Below are 25325 nucleotides of genomic sequence, written 5' to 3'. Positions count from 1 at the left end.
TTTATAAATCAATATTTTCAAACAATGTTTGTTTATAAGACTGTGTAAAAAAGAAAAGTATATTTAATAGGCTGCTCAATCAAAACATAAAACACAACTACAAGCCAAGTATACTTGGAATAGCCTACTTAATTATAGTTTTAAGTATCTCGATCAAAATACTGAGTACACGTATAGGCCAAATATACATTTCTGTCAGTATAATTTAAGTATACTTGAGTGCAATTTTAAGTATATTTCTGAGAAGTACATAAAGTACATTTCTGAGAAGTATATAAAAAGTAGACTGAAGGTATACTTTCATATTTTTTTAGTTTAAAATAAGTATAGCTACTAATAGCACACTAGAATAAACTTATTTTTCGTAAGGGCATGAACGATTGTCTATATTACGCTATTTTTGTAATAGGTTACCTATTATAGGATGGGGTTCTTTGAGACCATGTCCCGGGACACATCGACCGCATAATCCGTCCCTATGTATTACATGCACTGCATTCACTCCTTCCTTTTTTAATACAAATACTGGATCGTTTTACCAAACTTGCCAGCTTTCGTTTTCGCTTCAAACACCAGTCGATTGGGTTGAAGTTTTGCAGCTCAGTTTCACACAGATCACGGTTTTCGGTAGGTACAAGATTAAAAATCAATTCTGTTCTTGTAATCGTGTAATAATGGTGTCAGCACTATTGTCGACAGTGAGCAGAGTATTATTATCTCGAACTAATATTTTCGAACTGCGCTGTTAATGTAGCTAAATAACAACATGACCTTCACTTCGATCACCGACAATCTGACATCTGCAGTCTAAAGAATATAAAGCGATGCATAATGAGTGAAGACACAAATCAAGACGCTTCAGATTTAAATGAAATGTTGAACGTGTGTTTTTTCACAGCTCTGTAGACATTATACGAAACGAAAATGAAAGTAGGCCTAAATGCGATTCACTGTTATTAATATTGACAGAAACGCGAGGTATGCAATTTATCATTTTAGTGTTAATTTTAGGGCATCTGTCTGAAGTTCATAACTTTCTCTTTGGCGTTAACTAAGATGTCAATATTTCCTACATTGTCCTGTACATATTAGCAATATCAGCAAGTTAGTCTTTGAAGCATATTCATTTGTTACTCGTTTCATATTATTTTTTTGCTGACTGGAGACTCTCTCACTCTGATGTCATTACAGGAACAGACAGTCGAACTGATGGAGATTTACGAATATGTGAGTCATTTTAGCATTTATTTATGAATCATGTTTCCATGTTTTATGGGGACATTCCATACACATAATGATTTTTATACTGTATTGCACAAACTGTCTATTCGATCCCCTCACCCTATCCATCACAGAACACTTTCTGCATTTTTAAATTATCAAAAAATAACATTCAATATGATAAAAAAAATAAAGATAAATGTCTTTACTTGAACCTGGGAAAACTATACAAACTTTACAAACTGGGGTCTAAAATTTGGAGATTGTATTGAAAAATATGATAACTTAAAATGAATGAGAAATACTGCATTTATGCATAATACAAAAGGTCAAATTTCCTTGCTACCACTGATGTTGTCAGGTGGGAAGGAGCGAGGACTCAATTTGCAGGGAAGAGAAGGGCTTTATTTATAATACAAAAATAAAAATAAAAATAAAACAAAAACTACCCCGTGTGGGAAAAAACAGAAAAAAACAAAAACAGGACTTGACTTGACAACACCAGGGAATATAAGACATTCAGTGACAAATTACGACAACGAACCAGCGCAGGACTGCAAACACAAGGAGAATAAATAGGAGAGCAAACAAGGCAGGTAACGAGGGAGGACAGGTGGGGCAAATCAACCAATAATGAGGTAACAAGGTGGGCGGGGTCAAGACAATAGACATGAGAGCACATGGCACAAAGAAACACATGACAAGCCATGTGCTCACACAAGAGGAGACACGAACACGTGACTATGAAAACTCATAAGCCACGTGTTCACACAAAACAAGACAACATGAGAGCACGCAGCCCGTGAAACACAGACTGCGTGCTGCACAAGACAACACCACAACATGAAAGCACGCAGGTGGAAATAACCGCGTACACAAAACATGAGACAAGAGCACACGGCAAGTGAACATACACACAAACCGTGCGCTCACAATAAAGACCGGACTGGGAGCGCGAGTGTCCGAATCCCGAAACGAAACCGAAACCAAACTAGACACGAGTGCCGGGATCCGAACGCCACCCTCCCAACATGAAACAAGGCACGCAGACAAGAGAGTGCACAGCCCCGAGAACACTCGAGACCGTACGCTCACACAAAAACCCGACAAGAACGGGAGTGTCAGAGCTCTGTCACAAAACCAAGAAATAAACAAGACTGAAGTGACAGAACCCTGACAGATGTTCAAAAGATGCTCCGGAAGATTCTCAAATCATGCTGAATAACATGATCAACAATAGTGACTCCATAGGTTTGCTTTACGTTGTTATTTTAGTCACAAACGCTTGACAGCTACTGTTGTCTTAAAGGGTTAGTTCACCCAAAATTGAAAAATCTGTCATTAATTACGCACCCTCCTCATGTCATTTTCATTTCGATTCGAACCAAAAGATTTGTAAAGCTTCGAAGCTTCATGAAGCAGTGTTTTGAAATCGCCCATCACTAGATATTGCTTTTTTGGCACACAAAAAGTATTCTCGTCACTTCATAACATTAAGGTTGAACCACTGTAGTCACATGAACTTTAAATATGTCTTTAGCTTTCTGGGCATTGAAAGTGTTAATTATCTTGCTGGCGATGCAGGCCTCACTGAGCCATCAGATTTTATCAAAAATATCTTAATTTGTGTTCTGAAGATGAACGAAGGTCTTACGGGTGTGGAACGACATGAGGGTGAGTAATTAATGACAGAATTTTCATTTTTGGGTGAACTAATCCTTTAAACACATCTTTCTTTGTAGATAAAATACAGTATACACTAAAATAGAATTATGTTACACTGATAGAAACACTAAACATAATTGATTTCTCCTGGGATCTCTACTACAATATAGTGTTTAAAGTGTTACACTAACAGTTGAAGTTTTCTTTTTCTTTTAGAAAATGTTATTTCTCTGTTTTTATGATTAAAGACAAACCCTGCAGTGTAAAGATGCCCTTTGACTGATAAACACATGACTCTAGATAAATGTCATAAACTAGGTAATTTTACTAAAGCTACAGTGATCATACAGGCAGAACAATTAACAAATAATCCTGTGGCTTTATTATTTTTTTCTGGAGCTGTGGAAAGTGTACAACAGAAGGGTTTTGCAAGCTTATGAAGTTATTACAACAATATTTCAATTACACAATCAGATCAAGTAAACCACAAACAAGCTGTCAGGTGTCTGTCCTGTTTATTTTGGTTCTCATGTTGAAGAAACTCCTTTATACTGTAGATGGTCAAGTACTCCAGCTAAACTAAGAGCTGTTCTTGATTCCCAAGATATCATTTTAGCAGGGTGAATTTAACAAAAATGTCTTATCCAGACATATAGAGTTGAAATATATAAAGGGTTGTATGATTTTAAATGTATTACTGAAATCATTTTTTAAACATTGCTCTAAGAAGGTCTCTTTTTCTGAATGTTAGGACTTATATACAGCAGGAGCTGAAGGTCAAGACTCTAGACCAGCTCTGGATGACATGATGCATCCAAACTTCACAACGGATCGAACACTCAGATCAGACCTACAGTCAGAAGAGGTACTGACTAAAGAGTAAAACTGAGTGCCATTAACCAACCAGAATAATTCTATTTGAATGTATGATTAAATGCCAAAGCATAATGTATCAAATAAAAAGTCATTGTTTTATTAGAATATATGTTACCACCTGCTTATCATACAACCTTTTTACTTTTTTTCAAAAAATATTTTTCACAGTTTTGCTAATAACACCAGTTTGGAGTTCTTAATGGCTACCAACACAGAGAGATTTCATGTCGTGAGCAAGAGCGGATCATGTGTCACGAGTTGGATCAAGAATAATTTATTCTTAGACTTATATTTAATATTGGGGGCATTCAATTTATTTGGTATATTTTTATTTTTATTTATTTTTTAAAAAAGTAACGCAATAGTTACTTTCCCTGGTAATTAGTTACTTTTATAATGATGTAACTCAGTTACAAACTCCGTTACTAATTGTGAGAATTAACTAGTAACTATAACTAATTACTTTTTTAAAGTAACGTGCCCAACACTGCATGCAGCTGACAGATAGGTATCGCGTTTTTTCAATTTTTTATTCAAAATATTCACAAACTTGTTAACTATGAATTTTATGATAGGCTATATACCGATTGTAAAATATGTGGAAGTGAACGTGTTTTGTAGCGCGATGAGTTTGCACGGCAGTTCAGAGCTGTTGGATTTACGAAATCTCCCCCGAAATACATAAAAGTATGTGGCAGTGAACTGGGAGAAGAATAGAGTAAATTTTATTGTTTCATACACAATGTGTATCTGATATGAATAAAACACTTCGTCAAATTATAGAATTGAAAGGGTTATTGTTGCAGCTTCCATAGAAATAAGCATATGGAATTTGATTTTAACAAACTATAAATGTCTTTTTTATGCAGTAGCCTACTTAATTCAAATGTGTATTTAAATGTCTGAAACATAAAATAAACCTGATGAGGTTAAAAACACCGAATAATTGTGATACATGAGAATAAAATGCAAAGATTCACTGCGTTTCAAATGTGCTTTAGCGCTGATCTAGAGACAGATGCGCTTTGAAACGCAGTGAATCTTTGCATTTTATTCTTTGCCATAATCCTAATTGAACACTGAGTGTTTCAGAATTATATTCGTATTGACTGTCAACAGCGATAAGGTCCAGACCAAGCTTACGAAAGTATGACTAACAGAAGGTATACTTAACTAAGAACGTTTCGGGAAACCATATTAACATTAAGGTACAGCTTAAGGTATAATTTAAGAATGACGTAGAGTCAACAAGGTTTTGGGAAATCCAGCCCAGGTCAGTACTAAGTTGTGTATTTTATTCAGAATCTGCATTTATAACTATTTTCCCTAAAACAGGACATTTATACAGCTGGAGATGAAAGGCCACAACCTTCAGCACCACTGGATATCGCCAAATTTATAATCAAAGTGGACTGGACAGCGCCATTTCCAGACAGATGGAGAGCAACATTAGAGAAAGCCCTTCAGAGCTGGTTGTCCATCTTGAAAGAAGAAACATCTGTCCTCAGTCTTGAACTCATGGATGATCAGTCCTGTGCAGTGGTGCAGATAACTCCATCAGCAGGTGATATTATGATAATTCACATTAATACCTTTTTCAACTTAAATAGTTTCTGAATGAACCAGCATTTTTTTTTCTGCAGCTCTAAAAGTGTTAAAAAAGCACACACCTATATATTTAAAGGTTAAAGATAAGGAAAGTAAATTTAAGGAAGTGACTGCACGGATTTGTCCTTATGAAGCATGTTCTGCGACTGTTCCACGAAAGTCCAAGCTAAAGGAGAACAGAGCTCCGTCAACAAAGGTATCATGTTTACTTTGTGTACTATTATCTCATCAGTTATTGATATCTTTTTGAGATTTTCATTTCTGAGCGAAGAAAGCACATGCAAAATATGCATTAAAAAAACAAAAACTAACTATTTCTGTTCAGACTCTTAGTAAAGTAGTAGTAGGAATAATACTGATATATGAGAGTCAAGCATATAAGTGTAATACATCTTTGAATTGTTGTTTTTCCTGTTTAGTTTGTTTTTCTGAGCAAAAATTAAATATCATACATTGATTTACATACCATGATTTACAGAAGACATTCACTAAAATATCATTCAGTGTAACAATCTTCTCAGGGATATTTACAACAAAAAAATCTATGTATGCCATATTAGTAACGAGTAGTCACACAACGTGGGATCCATGTGCAGGCTTTATTAGACAGTGCTCGTAGTCAGACAGGCAGTGGTCAAACAGTGGCAGACAAGTACAGCAGAGAGCAGACAGAAACGTAGTCGTAGAACAGGCAGGGGATCAGGGCAGGCAGATATCAATCCTAAGTCCAAGACAGAGCAGATAGTCCAAAGGGCAGGCAGCAGAGAATCGTGAACGGGGATCAAATGGGGTCAACAACAGGCTGGCAAACACTCAAAAATGCAAACCGTAGTAATACAAGACCTCACAATGAGTGTGAGGATGTGAGGGGCTTAAATAGACCAGGTAATGCAGCTGGGTGTGGCTGATTGCTGATTGGTGTGCAGTGCAGGTGTGCAGGGAGGATTGTGGGAAATGGAGTCTGGGAATGACTGGAACTGTGACAATATTAAAGACTAATAACTTTTACCCCAAATGCCAATGACTTTACATTTTTAAACTTTGCCACTCTCTAGGTTTTGCCCATTTGTCAGCAATATTTTTTTTTACTAATTTAAAATGCAATAAAATTGCACGTGTTCTTTTATATATTTTAATACGTACAGGTCAGAATAAGTATGTTGTTTCAATTTTTACATAAATATAAGTGTGACACAGAATGACAATGGAACATTATTTCACCCACATTTTGACATTTTATTCTCCCCAAACTTATTTGAAACCTTAAAAGTAGACGTTGTACTTGCATTTGATGTGCTTTCTATGCATTTAAAATCATGTTTGTAATCTAAATATCTAAATTTCTTTGACCCATGATTATAATTAAATGACACTATAATTTGTAGCAATAATTTGGTATTACAAAAATTCAAGTATAGCCATTTCACTGTGTGTATCAAACTCTTAAATCAAATCTCATCATATGTTTTTAGGTGATCGGCTCTGTGCATAATGTTGAGGACGTCACTGCATCTAATAGAGCTCCAAATGAAGCTGAGGCCACTGACACTGATGAAATGAACCCTGAGACACCAGCTGGATTCACCCTCCCTCTCTATCAGTTCTGGTACATGCATCACGCTTACAGAAAGGAGTTAGAACAATTTGAGAAACAGCATGGAGTCTCTATTTGTGCAGAAGTGTCCGTCTCAATCAAACATATCCAGAGATCAAGCCCTGATTCTGTGTCTAAAACCACTGCAGACTTTCAGACTCTTGTTCAGAGATGTACGGATAGTTTTAGTGATGCTGCCATTAATCATAATCACATGGATTCAGATATTGTGAAGCAGGCCCTTCATGACATCCAGTCAGAGGAGACAAGGATGATGTTCACCATGTCTGCCAGTAACTGCCTGTTCTTTGGACCGAAGAAATTTACAGATGTGATTAAAAGAGTAGAAGAAATGAAAGTGGAAAGCCAATTCAATAACTCTAGACCAACTCAGGATGACACGAAGCATCGAAACTTCACAATGGACCGGCCATACTTACAGCCAGAAGAGGTACAGACCTTGTCTAAAGAGCAGAGCTTGAGCCATATATCTTCTGATGGACATTATTCTGTTAGAATATCAATATTATGAATAACTTTCTAAGTATGTATGATTAAATTTCCAAATGCATAATTTACCAATGCACCAAATGAAAATTGTTTTGTTAGAATGTATGTGTGTGTAAATATATATATATATTTGATATTATATTATATTTGAATAGTCTTTTTATCTGGTATCTGGTGTTAAATACCAGTTTATGGTTCAGATTATAACTCAGCAGGAATTTTAAATTACATGGCAGAAACTTGGATGTTTTAATTCTTTTATTTTATTATTACAGTCATTTGTGAAATCACAATTACGGAATAAACTGCTCTAAAAATATAAAGAATATAACATGTAGAAACATTTAGTGCTAATGCTGTGGTGTAGTTCATGGTCTGCAATTGCTACCTTTCCTGCACAAAAAAAAAATTATAAACATTACTCCGGTATGAGTATAGTTTTTTCAAATGGTAATTCAGAAATGTGAACTATTTTTTCTTTAACAGGTCATTGGTGCAGCCGGTGTTGAAAGTCCACAACCTTCAGCACCTCTGGATACTGCTAAATTTATAATCAAAGTAGACAGGAGTGAACCATTTCCAGACAGATGGACATTAACATTACAGAAAGCCCTTCAGGTCTGGTTGTCCAAAATGCAAGGAACAGCATCTGTTCTCAGTCTTGAACTCATGGATGATCAATCCTGTGCAGAGGTGCAGATAACTCCATCAACAGGTGATATGATGATTTATGATAAATCACTTTTAACACCTCAGCTTAAATTTTATTATAGATGTTAGTATGTGAAATAGTTTAAATACATATAATATTTTGCCATATTAATACACAAGGGCGAGTACCAGTGTTGGGGGTAACATGTTACTTCTAACAAACATTGCAATACAGGGTAAAGTTAGTGAACTGTTACAAAAGACATCAGCTGTCAATCAAGTATAATCCAGTCAGTTTCTAAGTGTCAGCAGTATCTACAACTCTCACAAATACACACACATATACAACACAAAATAGCTTATATTTATGGAATTTCTGGATGAGTTTGATCTTTGGAAAGAAAGAAAAACTGATTGTTGGGTATTGATTGTGAATATGATCAAAAATTCTGGTGATGAATCATTTATTAAACAATTGTAGCCAATCAAGTCACTGCTCTGAGAAGCGTTGTGCCATCCGCCATTTTGTCTGTCAAACTTTAAAGACTGTCAAGCTTTAGTGAACTGTTGGACACATACTAACCTCCTTTTTTCATAATTCCTTTAACAATGGTAAACAGGTGTTGTTATGACACTAGTGATTTAGACAGGTATCCAGAGAGGCTAGTTAATGGAGTTCAGCTAGTAACACTGAAAAATGCAAGCATTATGTCAGATTTGTCGTTCTTAACATCTGACCTTTGTTAATTGAATGTTTTCTTCATTAAATAAAAGACTGTATGAATAAAGTGTGGGCAGTTTTCCTTAATATCCAGTTTAGCTGATAAACATTGACAGAGCATCTGCTGTTAACACCCTCAACATTCTCCAACACTGACAATTACATTTTTTTTTTTTCATTTAAATTTATGTGGCAAATTATAAGTGTTGTCTTTTTGCTTTAAAGGGATAGTTCACCCAAAAATGAACATTTGATGTTTATCTGCTTACCCCCAGTGCATCCAAGATGTAGGTGACATTTTTTCGTCAGTCGAACACAAATGATAATTTTTAACTGCAACCGCTGCCGTCTGTCATTCAAATCATTGCAGTAGATGGGAACTTAATCTATAAGAGTGAATAAACCTTGCTTAGACAAATCCAAATTAAACCCTGTGGCTCGTGACGACACATTAATGTCCTAAGACACGAAACGATCGGTTTGTGTGAGAAACCGAACAGTATTTATATAATTTTTACCTCTAATACACCACTATGTCCAACTTCGTTCAGCTTCCTGCTAGTGAGGTCAAAAAACGCGTTCTGAAGACGGAGCGCGATCAGACCTCACTCACCGGAAGCTGAACAAAGTTGGACATAGTGGTGTATTAGAGGTAAAAATGATATAAATAATGTTCGGTTTCTCACACAAACTGATCGTTTCGTGTCTTAGGACATTAATGTGTCGTCACGAGCCGCAGGGTTTCATTTGGATTTGTCTAAGCAAGGTTTATTCACTCTTATAGATGAAGTTCCCATCTACTGCTATTATTTGAATGACAGACGGCAGCGGTTGCAGTTAAAAATCATAATTTGTGATCGACTGACGAAAAAAGTCCTCTACATCTTGGATGCTCTGGGGGTAATCAGATAAACATCAAATTTTCATTTTTGGGTGGACTATCCCTTTAAGACTCTAAATTAAATGTGCTCTTATTTTCTGCAGCTCTAGAAGTGTTAAAAAAGCACACACCCATATCTTTGAGGTTTAAAGATAAAGAAAGTAAGTCTAAGGAAGTGACGGCATGGATTTATCCTTATGAAGCACGTTCTGTGACTGTTTCACGAAAGTCCATGCTAAAGGAGAACAGAGCTCCGTCAACCAAGGTACCATGTTTACTTTGTGTACAGTCATCTCATTAGTAATCTGTTTTTTTGTGGTTTTCATTGCTTAGAGAACAAAGCATATGTATGACCAGAGAAAACTGCTTGACAATAAACACTAGTAGCAATAAGCAATTATAATGATTACTTTTTTTGCCATTTTACTGTATCAAATACTTAAATCAAATCCCATTATGTTCTCTTTTTTTGTATTATAATAATTAAAATTTTCCATTTCCATGTGTGTATTAAATCCTTAAATTAAATCTCATCATGTGTTTTTAGGTGATCAGCTCTGTGTCTGTGACTGCAGCATCAGAAGACCCAAATAATGTTGAGGATGTTGCTGCATCTAATAGAGCTCCAAATAAAGCTGAGACCACTATAACTGATGAAATTACACATGAGACACCAGCTGTATTCCCTCTCCCTCTCTGTCTGTCCTGGTACATGCAATACACTTTTGGAAAGGAGCTGAAGCAAATTGAGAAACAGTATGGAGTCTCTCTTTGTGCAGAAGTGTCAGTCTCAATCAATCCCACTGAGATCTCAAGGATTGATTCTGTGTCTAAAGCCTCTGCAGACTTTCAGACACTTGTTCAGAGATGTGTGGATAGTTTTAGTGATGCTGACATTAATCATAATCACATGGATTCAGATAGTGTGAAGCAGGCCCTTCATCACATCCAGTCAGAGGAGACAAAGATGATGTTCACCATGTCTGCCAGTAACTGCCTGTTCTTTGGACCGAAGAAATTTACAGATGTAATTAAGAGAGAGGTAGAAGAAACAAGAGTGGAAAGCAAATTCAATAACAAGTCAAGTCAAATGGATGTAGACAATAATGATTCTCCACAAATCAGGTCTTCATTGGACATGGAAACAAACGACCTTCCAACTCAACTTGAGATGGACAAGCTTTATTGGGATCTGATGAAACTTTCCTATAAGGAGCAATTATTACAGCTTGAAACAAAGTATGGAGTGACATTTAATGCAGAAAAACAGCAGAAAAATGTAATCATTAAAGTTCAAGCTCGATCCAATGGAGTTCAACGTATTAATCTTGAAAGTCATGCCATCAGAGCGTTAACACATCTCTACCAGAAACTCGCATCAGCCGCTGTCACCTGTGAACTCAAACACCCTAAAGATGCAGCTGTTGTGGCATCAGCAGTAGAGAAGCTTCAGCAGGAGCATCATTGTGTTGTTGCAGCAGATGTATTGAGTCGCTGGAGACTCGTTGGACTGCCAGAGCACCTCGGTCCTGCCATTGCTGAAATTGAGAAGATTCTCAAGATGAGTGTGTTTGATGACAAGATGAAGAAATCGATCGGTTACTCAGGGGACATTCCTCACGCAAGAGGAATCAAATGGAATCAGGTGAAATAAAAGAGCTCAGGAGGTGAAAAATGAACAACAAAGAAAATCTCAGATCATTTTAGATATGTGCTAAACATTTAGTCATTGAGTTATTAGTATGATCTATGACTTCTGATCGTTGATTTACACATTTCTCTGAACTGTGTATTCATTTTGTGATTTGAGTTTAGAGCAGAGATCTCCACTGTGCCTCAAGAATAGATGGTATTCCTGTAATGTTAAAAGCTGAAAAAAAGATGTGATTAATGCAGCACAAATAATCAAGTTATAAAGGTTTTTTATTTTATTTTATATTTTCTACTCTTCGTTCTTCTTGATCATCATTGGAAGACACTTAGTTTAAGGAAAGGTAACAAAAGTGTTGCATTTATTGTTATTCTGTTGTTATAGCTTTAAAAAATTACAATAAATGTTAAAAATGGAAATGTTCTTGTAACCAAAGCCTTTTTGATGTAATAAATCAATCTGTTAGAGCATATTTATCTTGGCCATAATTTCCACTCATCTTTAGCACATGCATGGGTCAAATTTATGTACGTGCCATCGCTGAATTAAGTCAGTCAAGTCACCTTTATTTATATAGCGCTTTTACAATGCAGATTGTGTCAAAGCAGCTTTACAGTGATAACTGGTAATTAGTTTTGGCTGAACAGCAGCTCTTAAAGAAAATGGTGTCAATGCAGGCAGATCAAAACACTGTTGAATATCAAATGTGTTTTGAAGCCCAAAATAAATGCATCCATCCATCCTAAAATTAATCAATACGACTCCAGAGGGTTAATAAAGGCATTCTGAAGTGCAGTATCGTAAGTGTAGACGCCTCTCGCGGTTTAAACAAATAGGGCTGTGCAAAAAACGAAAGCTCCTTTTCTCTTATATCAAAATCGACATTTCTCTTAAAACGTCTTGTTTTACACTTCTAATTCGTGAGCGGTGTTTGTTTTGCTCTATCCTCTGCATTGCGTCATGCATCGGGTCAGAGGTCACTCTTCTGCCACAAATCGATGCGTACGGCTATTTGTCGGATTACTTTATAAAGCTTTGAATATGCATATTTTTCGTACAAAAAAACATCGCTTTATTTCAGAATGCTCAAGTTCAGTTTATTTTGAATGCATTTATTAACCCCCTGGAGTCATATGGATTATTTTTATGATGGATGGATGCATTTATTTTGGGCTTCAATTATAAATCTTTGGAGAACAAGGATATTTTTTAATTATATATCTCAGATTGTGTTTGTCTGAAAGAAGACAGTCATGGACACCTAGGATGGCTTGTGGGTAAAATGGTTGATAATTTTCATTTTTGGGTGAACTATCCTTTTAAGTTATTGTAACTGTGATCTTAATTGTCTACCGCCTGTAAACTGTGTTTTTTGTTTGTTTGTTTGTATCTGTTATTGCTGGGGCGTTACATCATGGCTTTATGATAACAGCAGTTTAACAGTCCAAAGATCAATGTTCTCAGCAGCTCTGTTCAGTTCTTCTGTACTCAGGAGTCTGGTGCGTCTGTTTTCAGTGTAAAACCAAAGGAAGGTCCATCACCTCTTTAATTTCACGCAGCTGTATCTTCTCCTGCAGTGAGTGCTCTAGGTCAGCTTGTGAAGTGACTTTTGCCACCATGATTAATGTTTTAATCATGCAATTTTACTGTTAAATTAGCTTATTCAGACCCAAACTACTAGTTATAAGAAATTAAAATAGAAAGGAGTTTCTCAAAGGAGTATATTACAGTCCAACAAAATATATTTGACAAACATTGGGAGGATTTTTATGATATATTTGTGTGCGAGTCTTGTGTGTCTTATCATGCATTGTATGTAAATAACTCCATTCTAAAGGTTATTAAAAGCAACAGCAGGACTGATTTTACTTAATTACTCTGATTCCACTCATATTGCTTTATTTTGATACATGATTTAGAGCAGGTTTCAGATCTGTGAAAGAGCATTATCTTCTTCATAATTTCCAAAGATCCTATAGTTTTTTTCTCTCCATACAATGGAGATCAGCGTTCTTGACAATGATCGTTTGTGTTCCGCAGATGAAAGACATGCATTCAGGTTTGGAAAAACATGAGGGTGAGAAAATGACTTTTTAGGTGGACTGTCCCTTTAAGTGCTAGGTGTCGTCCACGTGTCTAACCGATAGGGGGAGCTCATGAACTGAAGAGTTGGTCAGAATGATCACTATTTTGTATTTGTATTAGTAGTTGATAAACACTTATGAATAGCATCAAATCTATCAGCTAGTTAAACAACTAACTATCATATTACTATATTTGATACATTTAGAAGAAAAAGAACCTCTAAATTTAAATTATAAAAATGCATTGCCCTCCAAAAGTGTGGAAACGCTCTAGAATAGTGGGGTTTTGGACAATATTGGCATGAATCCTTTTTAATTTGTGATCATTTTGCACTGATAAGGGACAACACAAACTACGAAAACATATTTTATTACATACACAGGTTATACATAGAAAAAACTTATCCAGCATTAGCAGCTATCTGACTGGGTTCTGATTGGTTCATTGTATTCTAAACTTAATTGGCAATCAATTGTTGAAGCTATTAAGGTGTGCTGACCCAAAAATCTTTTACAAACCTGAGCCAAGTTTAAACCAGTAACCAGCATCACAGGATGTCTGACTTTGACATGTATATATTGCCATTATTATGTAATCAAAATGAAAATTATTATTGCTGGTCTTCAATGATAATGACAAGTTGCTGTAATGTATTTAATGCACCAAAAAATGATGAGGATTTATGCTGATATCGTCCAAAGCCACACTTTGCCAGGGGTGTTTCCAAACCTTTGGAGGGCAGTGTGTAATAACCTAACATTTTTGATAACATAGTAGGCTAATGAAATGAAATTGAGAGGTCACATGACACTTAAGTAAATATCAAACTTGTACAGTATGTATGGAGATTTTTTTTATTATTATTGTTGTTGCAAGAATGCATTATAACCGAGTTGTAATCCACACAGAATTGAGATGCTGTGCTAATTTGGTTTTACCTTCTGGATATTTTCTCAGCTAAAGAGAATGAGGAAGAGAGTTATTGAAACTCAAGACTAAAAATAGTCACAAATGATTCTCAGATCCTCACCATCAATCAAGTCTTAACAAACAGAATCAATTCCAGGTTATTTTTCTTTGGACTGGGTGTTTTTGAAATATCAGCATCCTTCAAATGATAATAACCCCATCAAGTATAACTTGTGTTCATGGTTCTTATGTTTTTTATATGTTACGTAAATAAACGCACGTGGATGTTTAATATAGGCCATAGATACAAGATCTGTAAAAATCGTCTTTTAAACAAACATTGTTGTCATATGCTGCCTCATGTCCTCCAATAACTTTCGCTTTCGTTCTCTGAAGTGGAAAACCAGTCGGTCGGGTTGAGTCGTGCAGTCCAGAGGTCGACAGCTCACACTTCACAGCTCTCTTCTCGGTAAGTACAAGATTAAAAGTTAGATTTGTGCTTTATTTGCTCTTTAATGTGTCGATGTTACTGTCGAGCGACATGCTGTACGTGAAACCCTGAACTGCGCTGTGAATATAAGAACCATAACTACCGTCATTTTGAACTTCGACAGCCCTGACGTCTGCAAACTAAAGCATAAAAAGCTTAATGTGAGCAGATATGTGTGAAGATGGACATTCATCTTCAAGACCTATCGAATTGTAACGAAATGTTTAAAAGTGTGTGTGTGTGTGTGTGTTTGAACACGAAAAGAAAATGAAAGTGAACTCATTTCTCTTTAATCGCTTCAGTCTTTAAGGCAACATATAAAACTACACAATCGATACTGACAAATTGAGCATTTAATGCTGGATTCATTTTAACACCTACACTTTTTTAAAGGTAGACTATCTGCTGTTCGCCATATTTTGTTTCCTCTTGTTGTTGGTGTTCACTAAGATTTCAAACTACCGGTCTGTCTTATACATTTGATCTACAATTTGCAAAAGTATTTGGAGTATTTACAGTTTGTTTGTGAATTACAGTCATATATTAATATTATTTAATCAAAGCCAAAGTTTGGTTTCAGTTGCTGTTTGGAGATTCTCTCGCAATCATGTCACTGGGACAGTCAGATGAAATGCAAATGGAAGTTGACCCTCCATCAGTGAGTAACAGAGTATTATTCATTTATGAATCACACATATGTTAATTTATCAATTAAGTAATTTTCAGTTATTTATTTTCTTCAAACAGCACTCTTAAAAATAAAGGTTCTTTATTGACATTGATGGTTGCATCCATGAACCTTTCGATTGCACAAAAGCATCTTTATGGTGGAAAAAGATTCATTAGATTATTAAAATGTTCTTCTCGTTAAGAAAAACAGTGGTTATTTTGTGGCATCACTGCAAAAATCCCTTTTAGAATCTTTATTTTTAAGAGTGAGGGAGAAACAATAGTAGTGTAAAAGACATTCAAAAGGCATGAAACAATATCATCCATAGATTCATGGACATATAGCATTTAAAATTATTTACAGTTAAGAAGTGGTGCATTAATATTGTAATATAGGTCTTTATTTATACGGTTCTCTTTCATTATTGCTCTAATGTAATATTCTTCTGTATTGTCATAGACTGATCGAGGTTTGTCAGGGCAGGTGAGTAACCCTGATGATGTACCACAAACACCGGACCCTTCACAGGTGATGTTGCTCGCTATTCAGTTCAATTATAGTCTCTTTGCTGTGTGGATTGAGGGATTTTTTAATTCTTTGATGAACCGTGGATTGTAGAATACAATACAATAAAGTAGTGTGTGGATGTTGTCTATTATCTATTACTGTGTGTGTGCACAATATGTAAACGGTGCAGTTTTACAATGTGGGAGAAAATGCATTAGGTCTTAAAATTAAGGCAGTCTAATAGGCTTTCTGGATGTTAAGTCTGACGTCAAGCATCAGATCCCAAAATGAAAACAACAAACAAACTGTGCTAATATATACTTAGTGTGTGCTTTCCTGATCCTAACGTATATATATATATAGTCAAAAAAAAAAAAAATTCAGATATTTCATTTATGTAAGTGAGGATAGCAAAATAAAGTAAACTGTGACATTTATACCCAAAAATTATTTATACAGTGAACAATCTTGTCATATTTTATTAAAAATTTTTAAACTATACTGAATAAATTATATTAATGAATGAAATATTAGGAAACTAAGATATGCCTTCTTTCTCTTCTACATAATTTTATGGCTGTTTTTATAACTTACGGCAAACCCTGCAGTGTAAAGATGCCCTTTGAATGGATGAGAACATGACTCAAGATAAATATCAGAAATAGATCATTTAATTCTTAAAGCATATAAACTGTACAACACAGCAATGTAAATAACGGCTACATCTGCCATATGTGGCAGTGACTTGTTCAACATGTCGGTTCAAAATGGCATTCTTGGTCACTTTCCTGGGTCAGCTGCTCTCATTAAATAAATCACAATATGATTATGATATCTGAGAATGTTTGCTAGTTTGTGAAATTTAATGAGAATAGATTACAATGGTTATTATTGATTGTATTCAAATTTAAAATATGGAACATTCTTCTTAATTCACCAGGCCTCATCATTGAATGATTCAACAAGCCTGCAAACTTCAAACATGCAGAGCAGTCAGCTTACTTATGGTCATGTGAGTACAAGACACAACTGAAATTTACAGTTTATTACTTGTAACTCATTTCTTAGTAAATGTAAAATGAAATACATGAAAAAATTCTTAAAAAGAAAAATGACCTACTTATAGTTTACTGTAATCCCACAAACTGAGAAAATTCTCATTCTCTCAGGCTTCCACTAACAATGTAATCAGTGCACAGCCTCCCAGCCTTAATGGACAAGACGTTCTCAGAACTGGACATGATCATAAGGTAGACACTGCTGTACATTTGCTCATTCAGGACATGTAGGTACTAATGAATTGCATCACAGAGACAGAGCTAGAATTCAGTTGAGCTCGTTGATTAATCCACTTTTGCTTTCTGTTATTTATGACTCTAATCATTAAGAAATACTTTCATTAATTGTCTGTCCTACAACACATCACTTAATCACATATATTATTTAAAGCTGCAGTCTGTAAGTTTTGCCTCTTTGTCGCCATCTCAGTTTGAAACCTGCAATTGCAGTTATTTGTGGAATTCTCATATTTATGTGGGTTGTGCATCAGCACGACTCCTCAGCGCGGATGAATCTAATGTTTTGAGGAGAATGTGTGTCACTCACTTTGGAAGTGTACTTTGGTATCACAGATTGTTGTCTTGGAAGTATGACCAAAATAAGAATTAGAACTGGAAAATGTATATTGTCGCTAGTCACTTTTTTGGAAAAAAGGAAAACGTTGCAAAGTTGTCAACACTGCAGGTACTTCAAAACATACACTGGAGAGACTGTAACACAGCTTCACAACAGCAAAGACAATACTTGTCAAAGGCAACAACCAGAAACAATAAAAACTTATGAAATAAGGGCAGGTGAACATAATCAGTTACTATGGTAGCAAATGAGTAGCAGGAAACATAGGGAAACAAGGCAACAAGAACAAAAACACAGGAAACAAGGAAAGCAAACTAGAAAGTCCATGAAAACTAACATGAATTGGCTTCTGTTAGTGATGGGAGAAACAAAGCTTTTTGAAACTCTAAATCAATTGAACCATCAATTGAAAAACACTCAAAACACTACTTTCTGGCAGCACCTGCTGGTCAAAAATGAAACTCAATCCAAACATGCATAAAAGCACCTTTTACAAAGCAATTGCAAATGTATTCTTTAAAGTCAAATCAAATTACAAATCATCTTATACCATTAAATATGAAGTGTCTGTATAATAAGTGTTCTTTATTAATTTGTAGGGCTTGTTTTTCGTTTTCCCTTTTTATTATACGAATGTGTCATTGCAAACGTCTACAAATGTATAAAACTGATCAGAGATCAGTTAAAAAACCTATAGACTAGTTCATGGGTTGACTGAGATCGCCCCCTAATGGTGAACCATTGAAATTTCAGAACATTTTATAACTTACAGAAGCCTGCTTACTGAAATCATGTAACTTTGGCAGTTTGATACATGCTCCGAATCACTAGATCAAAAAGATTCACAAAGCTCCATAAAGCAGCGTTTCGAAAGCACCCATCACTAGCTTCAGTGTCATTCACGGTTGTCAATTACTAGTGGGAGTGACCAAATAAGACTGAATTTTATTTATTTTACAATATATATGCACATTATCTGTGTAATTCTGCAGGCTTCTCATCTTTTTTTTTATTTGCTTGTACTTATAGCAAGAAATGATTAACTGTATTGAACTTTCTTAATTCAACAGTTCACACTTTCATCAAACAGAGATGATGAGCAAAAGCAGGTTTATACTGGTCAAGTGAGTACCAGACCGAAATATACACTCCATATTTTACTAAAATATAGAGTTTATACTTTATTCTACATTCTTGTTTTAGATTCTTTTTTTTCCAATTGATTGATGGAAAAAATTGTTTATTTTGAAGTGCAAAACACACGACAGCCTTTAAACACATCTCAAAACATATTCATCTACTTAAAATCTCTTCATTATGGCCCTAATAACTGGTGATTGTGGTAACCCAGTTTAGCCTGACGCCTGCAATTTTTGAGAGTTAAACAATTGGGTTTTACCGTTTTCGAATCCATTCAGCCGATCTCCGGTTCTGGCGGTACCACTTTTAGCATAGCTTAGCATAGTTCATTGAATCTGATTAGACCGTTAGCATCGCGCTTTAAAATGACCAAAAGAGTTTTGATATTTTTCCTATTTAATACTTGACTCTTCTGTAGTTAAAAAAAGTTGTGATTTTCTAGGCTGATATGGCTAGGAACTATATTCTCATTCTGACGTAATAATCAAGCAACTTTGCTGCCGTTCCATGGCTGCAGCAGTGCAATGATATTACGCAGCGCCCGTGAGCCCCTGCTTGCATAGGGAACGTGCCTTGCAACCATGGAGACGTTTGTGAGAGACGCTGCGTAATATCATTGCACTGCTGCAGCCATGGAACGGCAGCAAAGTTCCTTGATTATTACGCCAGAATGAGAGTATAGTTCCTAGCCATATAGGCCTAGAAAATCGCAACTTTTCATTTTCCGTCAGTCTTAGTACACAATGTAACTACAGAAGAGTCAAGTTTTAAATAGGAAAAATATCAAAACTCTTTGGTCATTTTTAAGCGCGATGCTAATGGTCTAATCAGATTCAATGAACTATGCTAAGCTATGCTAAAAGTGGTACCGCCAGAACCGGAGATCGGCTGAATGGATTCGAAAACGGTAACTGTTTAACTCTAGGGGAGTTGGAAAATGAGCCTATTTTCAAAAAAAGTGGAGTGTTCCTTTAAACTGTATAATTAAAATAATGTGTTTCAAGTTTTTTTCTGAATGTTAGGCCTCACATACAGGAGGCGCTACAGGTCAATACTCTAGATCAACTCAGGATGACACAATGCACCGACGCTTCTCAAAGGAACGGCATTACTCACTGCCTGATGAGGTGCTGACTAAAGACTAGAGCTTGAGCTATAGATTTACTGAGGATCATAATCCTACCAGGATATCAATTTTATATTTATGTCACTTTCTGTGTGGAGTCTACATGTTCTCCATGTGTTTCATAGTTCACCTATTTCTAGTTTGATTCTTCTTTATGATCCTCATCTTTTATCCCTAGTGATCCTCATCTGTACTCTTCCCTGCTCACACATGACAGTTAAACTTTGTTGTTAGTGTCATGGGCCACTGAAAGCATTTTGAATGATCAGGCCTAATAATAAGAAGAAATAAGAAATTAATTAATTAATTGGTTAATTAATAGAAAACAGATTCTTTGAAACAAACAAAAGTAAAACATATATACAAACTATACAAGTTGTGTTTTTCATTTAAATGTATAATTAAAATTATATTTTAAAAGGTGTCTTATAAAAAATGTTTTTTTTTTTTCTGAATGTTAGGACTCACTTACAGGAGGCGCTACAGGTCAATACTCTAGATCAACTCAGGAGGACACAATGCGCCGACGCTTCTCAATGGTACGGCAATACTCACTGCCTGAGAAGGTGCTGACTAAAGAGCTTGAGCTATAGATTTACTGAGGATCATAATCCTACCAGGATATCAATTTTATATTTATGTCACTTTCTGTGTGGAGTTTACATGTTCTCCATATGTTTCATAGTTCACCTATTTATTGTGTTTCATTCGGGATCATCCTGTTCCCCCCATAATCCAAAGACAAGTAGAACAGGTGAACTGGTGACACTAAACTGTATAGTGTGAGACTGTCAGATACAGGTGCTGGTCATATAATTAGAATAGCATCAAAAAGTTGATTTATTTCACTAATTCCATTCAAAACGCGAAACTTGTATATTATATTCATTCATTACACACAGACTGATATATTTCAAATGTTTATTTCTTTTAATTTTGATGATGATTATAACTGACAACTAAGGAAAATCCCAAATTCAGTATATCAGAAAATTAGAATATTACTTAAGACCAATACAAAGAAAGGATTTTTAGAAATCTTGGCCAACTGAAAAGTATGAACATGAAAAGTATGAGCATGTACAGCACTCAATACTTAGATTTTCTATGGGGTTAAGGTCAGGCGAGTTTGCTGGCCAATTAAGAACAGGGATACCATGGTCCTTAAACCAGGAACTGGTAGCTTTGGCACTGTGTGCAGGTGCCAAGTCCTGTTGGAAAATGAAATCTGCATCTCCATAAAGTTGGTCAGCAGCAGGAAGCATGAAGTGCTCTAAAACTTCCTGGTGTACGGCTGCGTTGACCTTGGACCTCCGAAAACACAGTGGACCAACACCAGCAGATGACATGGCACCCCAAACCATCACTGACTGTGGAAACTTTACACTGGACCTCAAGCAACGTGGATTGTGTGCCTCTCCTCTCTTCCTCCAGACTCTGGGACCCTGATTTCCAAAGGAAATGCTAAATTTACTTTCATCAGAGAACATAACTTTGGACCACTCAGCAGCAGTCCAGTCCTTTTTGTCTTTAGCCGCTTCTGACGCTGTCTGTTGTTCAAGAGTGGCTTGACACAAGGAATGCGACAGCTGAAACCCATGTCTTGCATACGTCTGTGCGTAGTGGTTCTTGAAGCTCTGACTCCAGCTGCAGTCCACTCTTTGTGAATCTCCCCCACATTTTTGAATGGGTTTTGTTTCACAATCCTCTCCAGGGTGCAGTTATCCCTATTGCTTGTACATTTTTTTCTACCACACCTTTTCCTTCCCTTCGCCTCTCTATTAATGTGCTTGGACACAGAGCTCTGTGAACAGCCAGCCTCTTTTGCAATGACCTTTTGTGTCTTGCCCTGTCGATGGTCGTCTTTTGGACAACTGTCAGCAGTCTTCCCCATGATTGTGTAGCCTACAGAACTAGACTGAGAGACAATTTAAAGGCCTTTGCAGGTGTTTTGAGTTAATTAGCTGATTAGAGTGTGGCACCAGGTGTCTTCAATATTGAACCTTTTCACAATATTCTAATTGAGATACTGAATTTGGTATTTTCTTTAGTTGTCAGTTATAATAATCAAAATTAAAAGAAATAAACATTTGAAATATATCAGTCTGTGTGAAATGAATGAATATAATATACAAGTTTCACTTTTTGAATGGAATTAGTGAAATAAATCAACTTTTTGATGATATTCTAATTATATGACCAGCTCCTGTATATGTACAGGTTTATATTAGAGTGTGGGGACCAGCCAGCAGTCCTCATGGGGGAAATGGATTAATAAACATACTAAATTATGTTTTTTTGAAAATGCAGAAAGTTTTCTGTGATGGGTAGGTTTAGGGGTAGGGTTAGTGTAAATAAAATGAATTGCGTTATTAGAATTATTTTAGAAATGTCGGGTGTAATACTAGTTTTCATCTGACCTTTGTCTAATTGATAGATTTTTTTTTAAATCTCATCTCTTTTAATTTGAAATCAATTTGCTTTTAATAAGAAATCAAATACACTGCTGAACAATAACCAATATCTAATATTTTACCCTATATTTTTATGAAAATTTTATGATTGGTTTATGTACTACAAACAGCTGACGCTACAGCGAATAACTGAATTACTTCTACGAAACCGTTTTGGAAATTCTGCAAGAGAGCGCCCTCTGGCTTCCAGTATGAATGAAACATTTTTACACGAGAGTGAGCGCTCCATAATGTTTAGATCGCCTCATTATATTTAAGAATAAAATGACAGGTCATGCAAAAAGTGCATTCTATGCCCTTGCACATGAAGGTAGCATAAGGCCAACCTTTTATGACCTTCCCTCGCTAACTTCCCTCAGTCTCGTTGACTCAGATGTGCATCATTGCAAGAGTGCCCACTACTGGCAGAACCCTTGCAATGTGTTTAAATGGAACGCTTTACTAAGTCAGTCCCTCGATTTATAAAGCATGTGCACAATTTAGTATATCAAGAGAATGAATGAGTAAATTGTGAGAAGGATTTACTTTTTTCCCTGCATGTCATGTGCGGGGCTCTGTAGCTTTGAAATATATAAACTTTAACTATAAATAAAGTTTTTTTTTTTTTCATTTAAAATGTGTAATTAAAATTGGTTTAAATGGTGTTTCAAGATGGTGTATTTTCCAAATGTTAGGACTCGCATGTAGGAGGCACTGAAGGTCATGGCTCTAGATCACATCAGGATGACAAGCATCTAGACTTCACAAAGGATCGAGCACACAAATCAAACTCAAAGCCACCTCTGAATGACACGATGCCTCAAAACCTCCCAAAAGGACGACAAAACTCACAGTCAGAAGAGGTATTGACTAAAGAGTAGAGCTTGAGCTATAAATTTACTGAAGATCATAATCCAACCAGAATATCAATAAGTTTATGTCACTTTTATATGATACTGTCTTGAATACCCCCTTATGATAACACTCCCTTATTATTATGAATGAATGATGTGGCATTAAAGTCTTCCTGGTAGAACCTATGCTAAAAGCTTTCATTTCCTGTACCTGTTTCCTTTTTTCTCATTTTCCCGCCATTAGTTAGTTTCCTCGGTTAGTGATTGTTATGCACCTGTTTCAGTTTCTGTTGATTAGCCTCCCTTATGTAAGGGGCACATAGGACGCAGGGGCACAACTAAAAATGGAAAACTTTTTATGTGTTTTGGCCTTTCATTTACATGACAATGGGATTTTGGGGGCCTGAAAATGCAAATTTTTGAAAATGGGTTTCAAAGTGCACGTTTTTGAAAACAATACCGTTATGATCTCTGTGTAAACTACAAAAACGCAGATCTGTAAAACAGTGACGGCATGCACATACATATTATATATTCAGTCTATAGGCATGCTCGTTTGGTGTTCTGTAGAAGAATGCGTATATGTGCGCAAGCACTTAGTCTTTCATTACAAAGTCATATCGCCAACTACTGGCTTTGATTGCATAATACAGCGTTTTTAGTCATTTTCAAGGATCTGTGTAAACAGGGATCTTTTTAATAACATCTGTACAAAGAAAAAACATATATATATATATATATATATATATATATATATATATATATATATATATATATATATATATATAGGATATGATATGTGTATATAACTGTATTAAATTAAAAAATTGGAAACATGATGCATGATCTGCATTAAACAAAAGAAGGCAGTAGAATGGCACGCTTTTTCTTAGCATCTGTTTCCATGGTGAATAATCGATTCGTCACTCTACTGTAGTTTATGGTCTACAATTGCTACTTTTCTACTTAGAAAAATCTATAAACTATGCGGATATTAAAGTTTTTTTCACATAGAAATTCTGACATGTGATTCTGCTTTTATAATTATTTTCCCTATAACAGGACTCTGATGCATCTGGTGTTGAAAGTCCACAACCTTCAGCACCACTGGATATTGCCAAATTCATAATCAAAGTGGACTGGAGAGAACCATTTTCAGACAGATGGAAAGCAACATTACAGAAAGCCCTTCAGAGCTGGTTGCTCAGACTGGAAGGAAAAGCATCTGTCCACAGTCTTGATCTCATGGATGATCAGTCCTGTGCAGTGGTGCAGATAACTCCATCAACAGGTGATATGATGATTTATGATAATTCACTTTAATACATTTTCCTATTAAATCTTGTGGATGCTACAGTATTATCTGAATTAACTAAAATATATTTAATATTTTGCTGTTTTAAAGGGATAGTTCACCCAAATATGAACATTCTCTTGAAATTTACCTAACCTCATGCCATCCCCAATGTACAGTGGCATGAAAAAGTATGTGAACCCCTTGCAGAATCTGTGAAAATGAGAATTATTTTAATAAAATAAGAGGGATAATAAAAAATGCATGTTATTTTTTGTTTAGTACTGTCCTGAGTAAGATATTTTACATAAAAGTTTTTGCGTTTAGTTCACAAGAAAAAACAATAGCTGAATTTATTAAAATAACCCCATTCATAAGTATGTGAACTAGGGGTGTAACAATACGCACAGGTCACGATACGGTACGTATCTCGATATTTTGAACAAAATGAAACTGATATTCAAACAAGATTTATTCAAAAAACATTAACAAATTTCATTAATTTTCCTTGTTGAACATACAAGATCACATTTCAAGGTTTAATAAAAACCTTCTGCATTCAAATTAACAGCTGAATAGGTCGGTCTGTCACTGAAAAAGAATGTTAAATTTAACATGAACTTATAAATAGGGGCTGTTCACATATCGCGTCTAAAAACGCGTGGAAGGCGCGGCCGCATCGCTTCTCCTTCTTTCTAAAGCGCTTGTGCTCCCGTGGCATCGGTCATTGCTATGCAACCATGAACTGAGCTCTCCAAGAGGATCAGGAAGTTTCTGCAAAGGAT

General features: G+C 35.7%; 3 protein-coding genes across 7 annotated transcripts in view; all 3 read left to right on the top strand.

Annotated features, from left to right (window-relative positions):
• Positions 1 to 467: 467 nt before the first annotated feature.
• Positions 468 to 11808, top strand: LOC137021296 (uncharacterized). Its single transcript, XM_067387573.1, has 6 exons — positions 468 to 627; positions 1192 to 1227; positions 3638 to 3751; positions 5098 to 5326; positions 5406 to 5566; positions 10274 to 11808. The coding sequence occupies exons 2-6, from the start codon at positions 1210 to 1212 to the stop codon at positions 11378 to 11380; spliced, it is 1629 nt and encodes a 542-aa protein (XP_067243674.1). The 5' UTR covers positions 468 to 627; positions 1192 to 1209; the 3' UTR covers positions 11381 to 11808.
• Positions 6156 to 8299, top strand: LOC137021831 (uncharacterized). The gene is made up of 4 exons (XM_067388808.1): positions 6156 to 6255; positions 6297 to 6349; positions 6843 to 7415; positions 7961 to 8299. Exons 1-4 carry the CDS (start codon positions 6156 to 6158, stop codon positions 8252 to 8254), a joined length of 1020 nt encoding a protein of 339 aa, XP_067244909.1. The 3' UTR covers positions 8255 to 8299.
• A 2902-nt stretch (positions 11809 to 14710) lies between the features above and the next one.
• The window catches only part of dtx3lb.2 (deltex E3 ubiquitin ligase 3L b, tandem duplicate 2), a 30528-nt gene continuing 19913 nt past the window's right edge, over positions 14711 to 25325 (top strand). Inside the window, exons 1-10 of one of the 5 annotated variants that reach the window (XM_067388719.1) lie at positions 14711 to 14840; positions 15442 to 15519; positions 15991 to 16059; positions 16979 to 17050; positions 17208 to 17288; positions 18744 to 18797; positions 19836 to 19940; positions 20401 to 20478; positions 23088 to 23255; positions 24309 to 24537. In XM_067388719.1, the coding sequence (XP_067244820.1) occupies positions 15469 to 15519; positions 15991 to 16059; positions 16979 to 17050; positions 17208 to 17288; positions 18744 to 18797; positions 19836 to 19940; positions 20401 to 20478; positions 23088 to 23255; positions 24309 to 24537 (907 nt within the window). In that variant the 5' untranslated portion in view covers positions 14711 to 14840; positions 15442 to 15468. Of the gene's footprint in view, positions 14841 to 15424; positions 15520 to 15990; positions 16060 to 16978; positions 17051 to 17207; positions 17289 to 18743; positions 18798 to 19835; positions 19941 to 20400; positions 20479 to 23087; positions 23256 to 24308; positions 24538 to 25325 lie in introns of all 5 variants that reach the window. The other 4 variants (XM_067388720.1, XM_067388721.1, XM_067388722.1 and 1 more) reach the window with 4 other exon arrangements.

This window comes from Chanodichthys erythropterus, chromosome 6 (genome assembly GCF_024489055.1).
Source record: "Chanodichthys erythropterus isolate Z2021 chromosome 6, ASM2448905v1, whole genome shotgun sequence".
NCBI classification, from domain to species: domain Eukaryota; kingdom Metazoa; phylum Chordata; class Actinopteri; order Cypriniformes; family Xenocyprididae; genus Chanodichthys; species Chanodichthys erythropterus.
This window is presented reverse-complemented; position numbering and strand designations above follow the sequence as displayed.

Bases quoted from the DNA above. Each gene is read 5' to 3' on its own strand.
- LOC137021831 (XM_067388808.1), top strand. From the start codon at position 6,156: ATGGGGTCAACAACAGGCTGGCAAACACTCAAAAATGCAAACCGTAGT. The intron at 6,350-6,842 runs GTGACAATATTA...ATATGTTTTTAG, and splicing joins GTCTGGGAATGACTGGAACT to GTGATCGGCTCTGTGCATAA. The intron at 7,416-7,960 runs GTACAGACCTTG...TTTCTTTAACAG, and splicing joins CATACTTACAGCCAGAAGAG to GTCATTGGTGCAGCCGGTGT.
- LOC137021296 (XM_067387573.1), top strand. The intron at 3,752-5,097 runs GTACTGACTAAA...TCCCTAAAACAG, and splicing joins CAGACCTACAGTCAGAAGAG to GACATTTATACAGCTGGAGA. The intron at 5,567-10,273 runs GTATCATGTTTA...ATGTGTTTTTAG, and splicing joins ACAGAGCTCCGTCAACAAAG to GTGATCAGCTCTGTGTCTGT.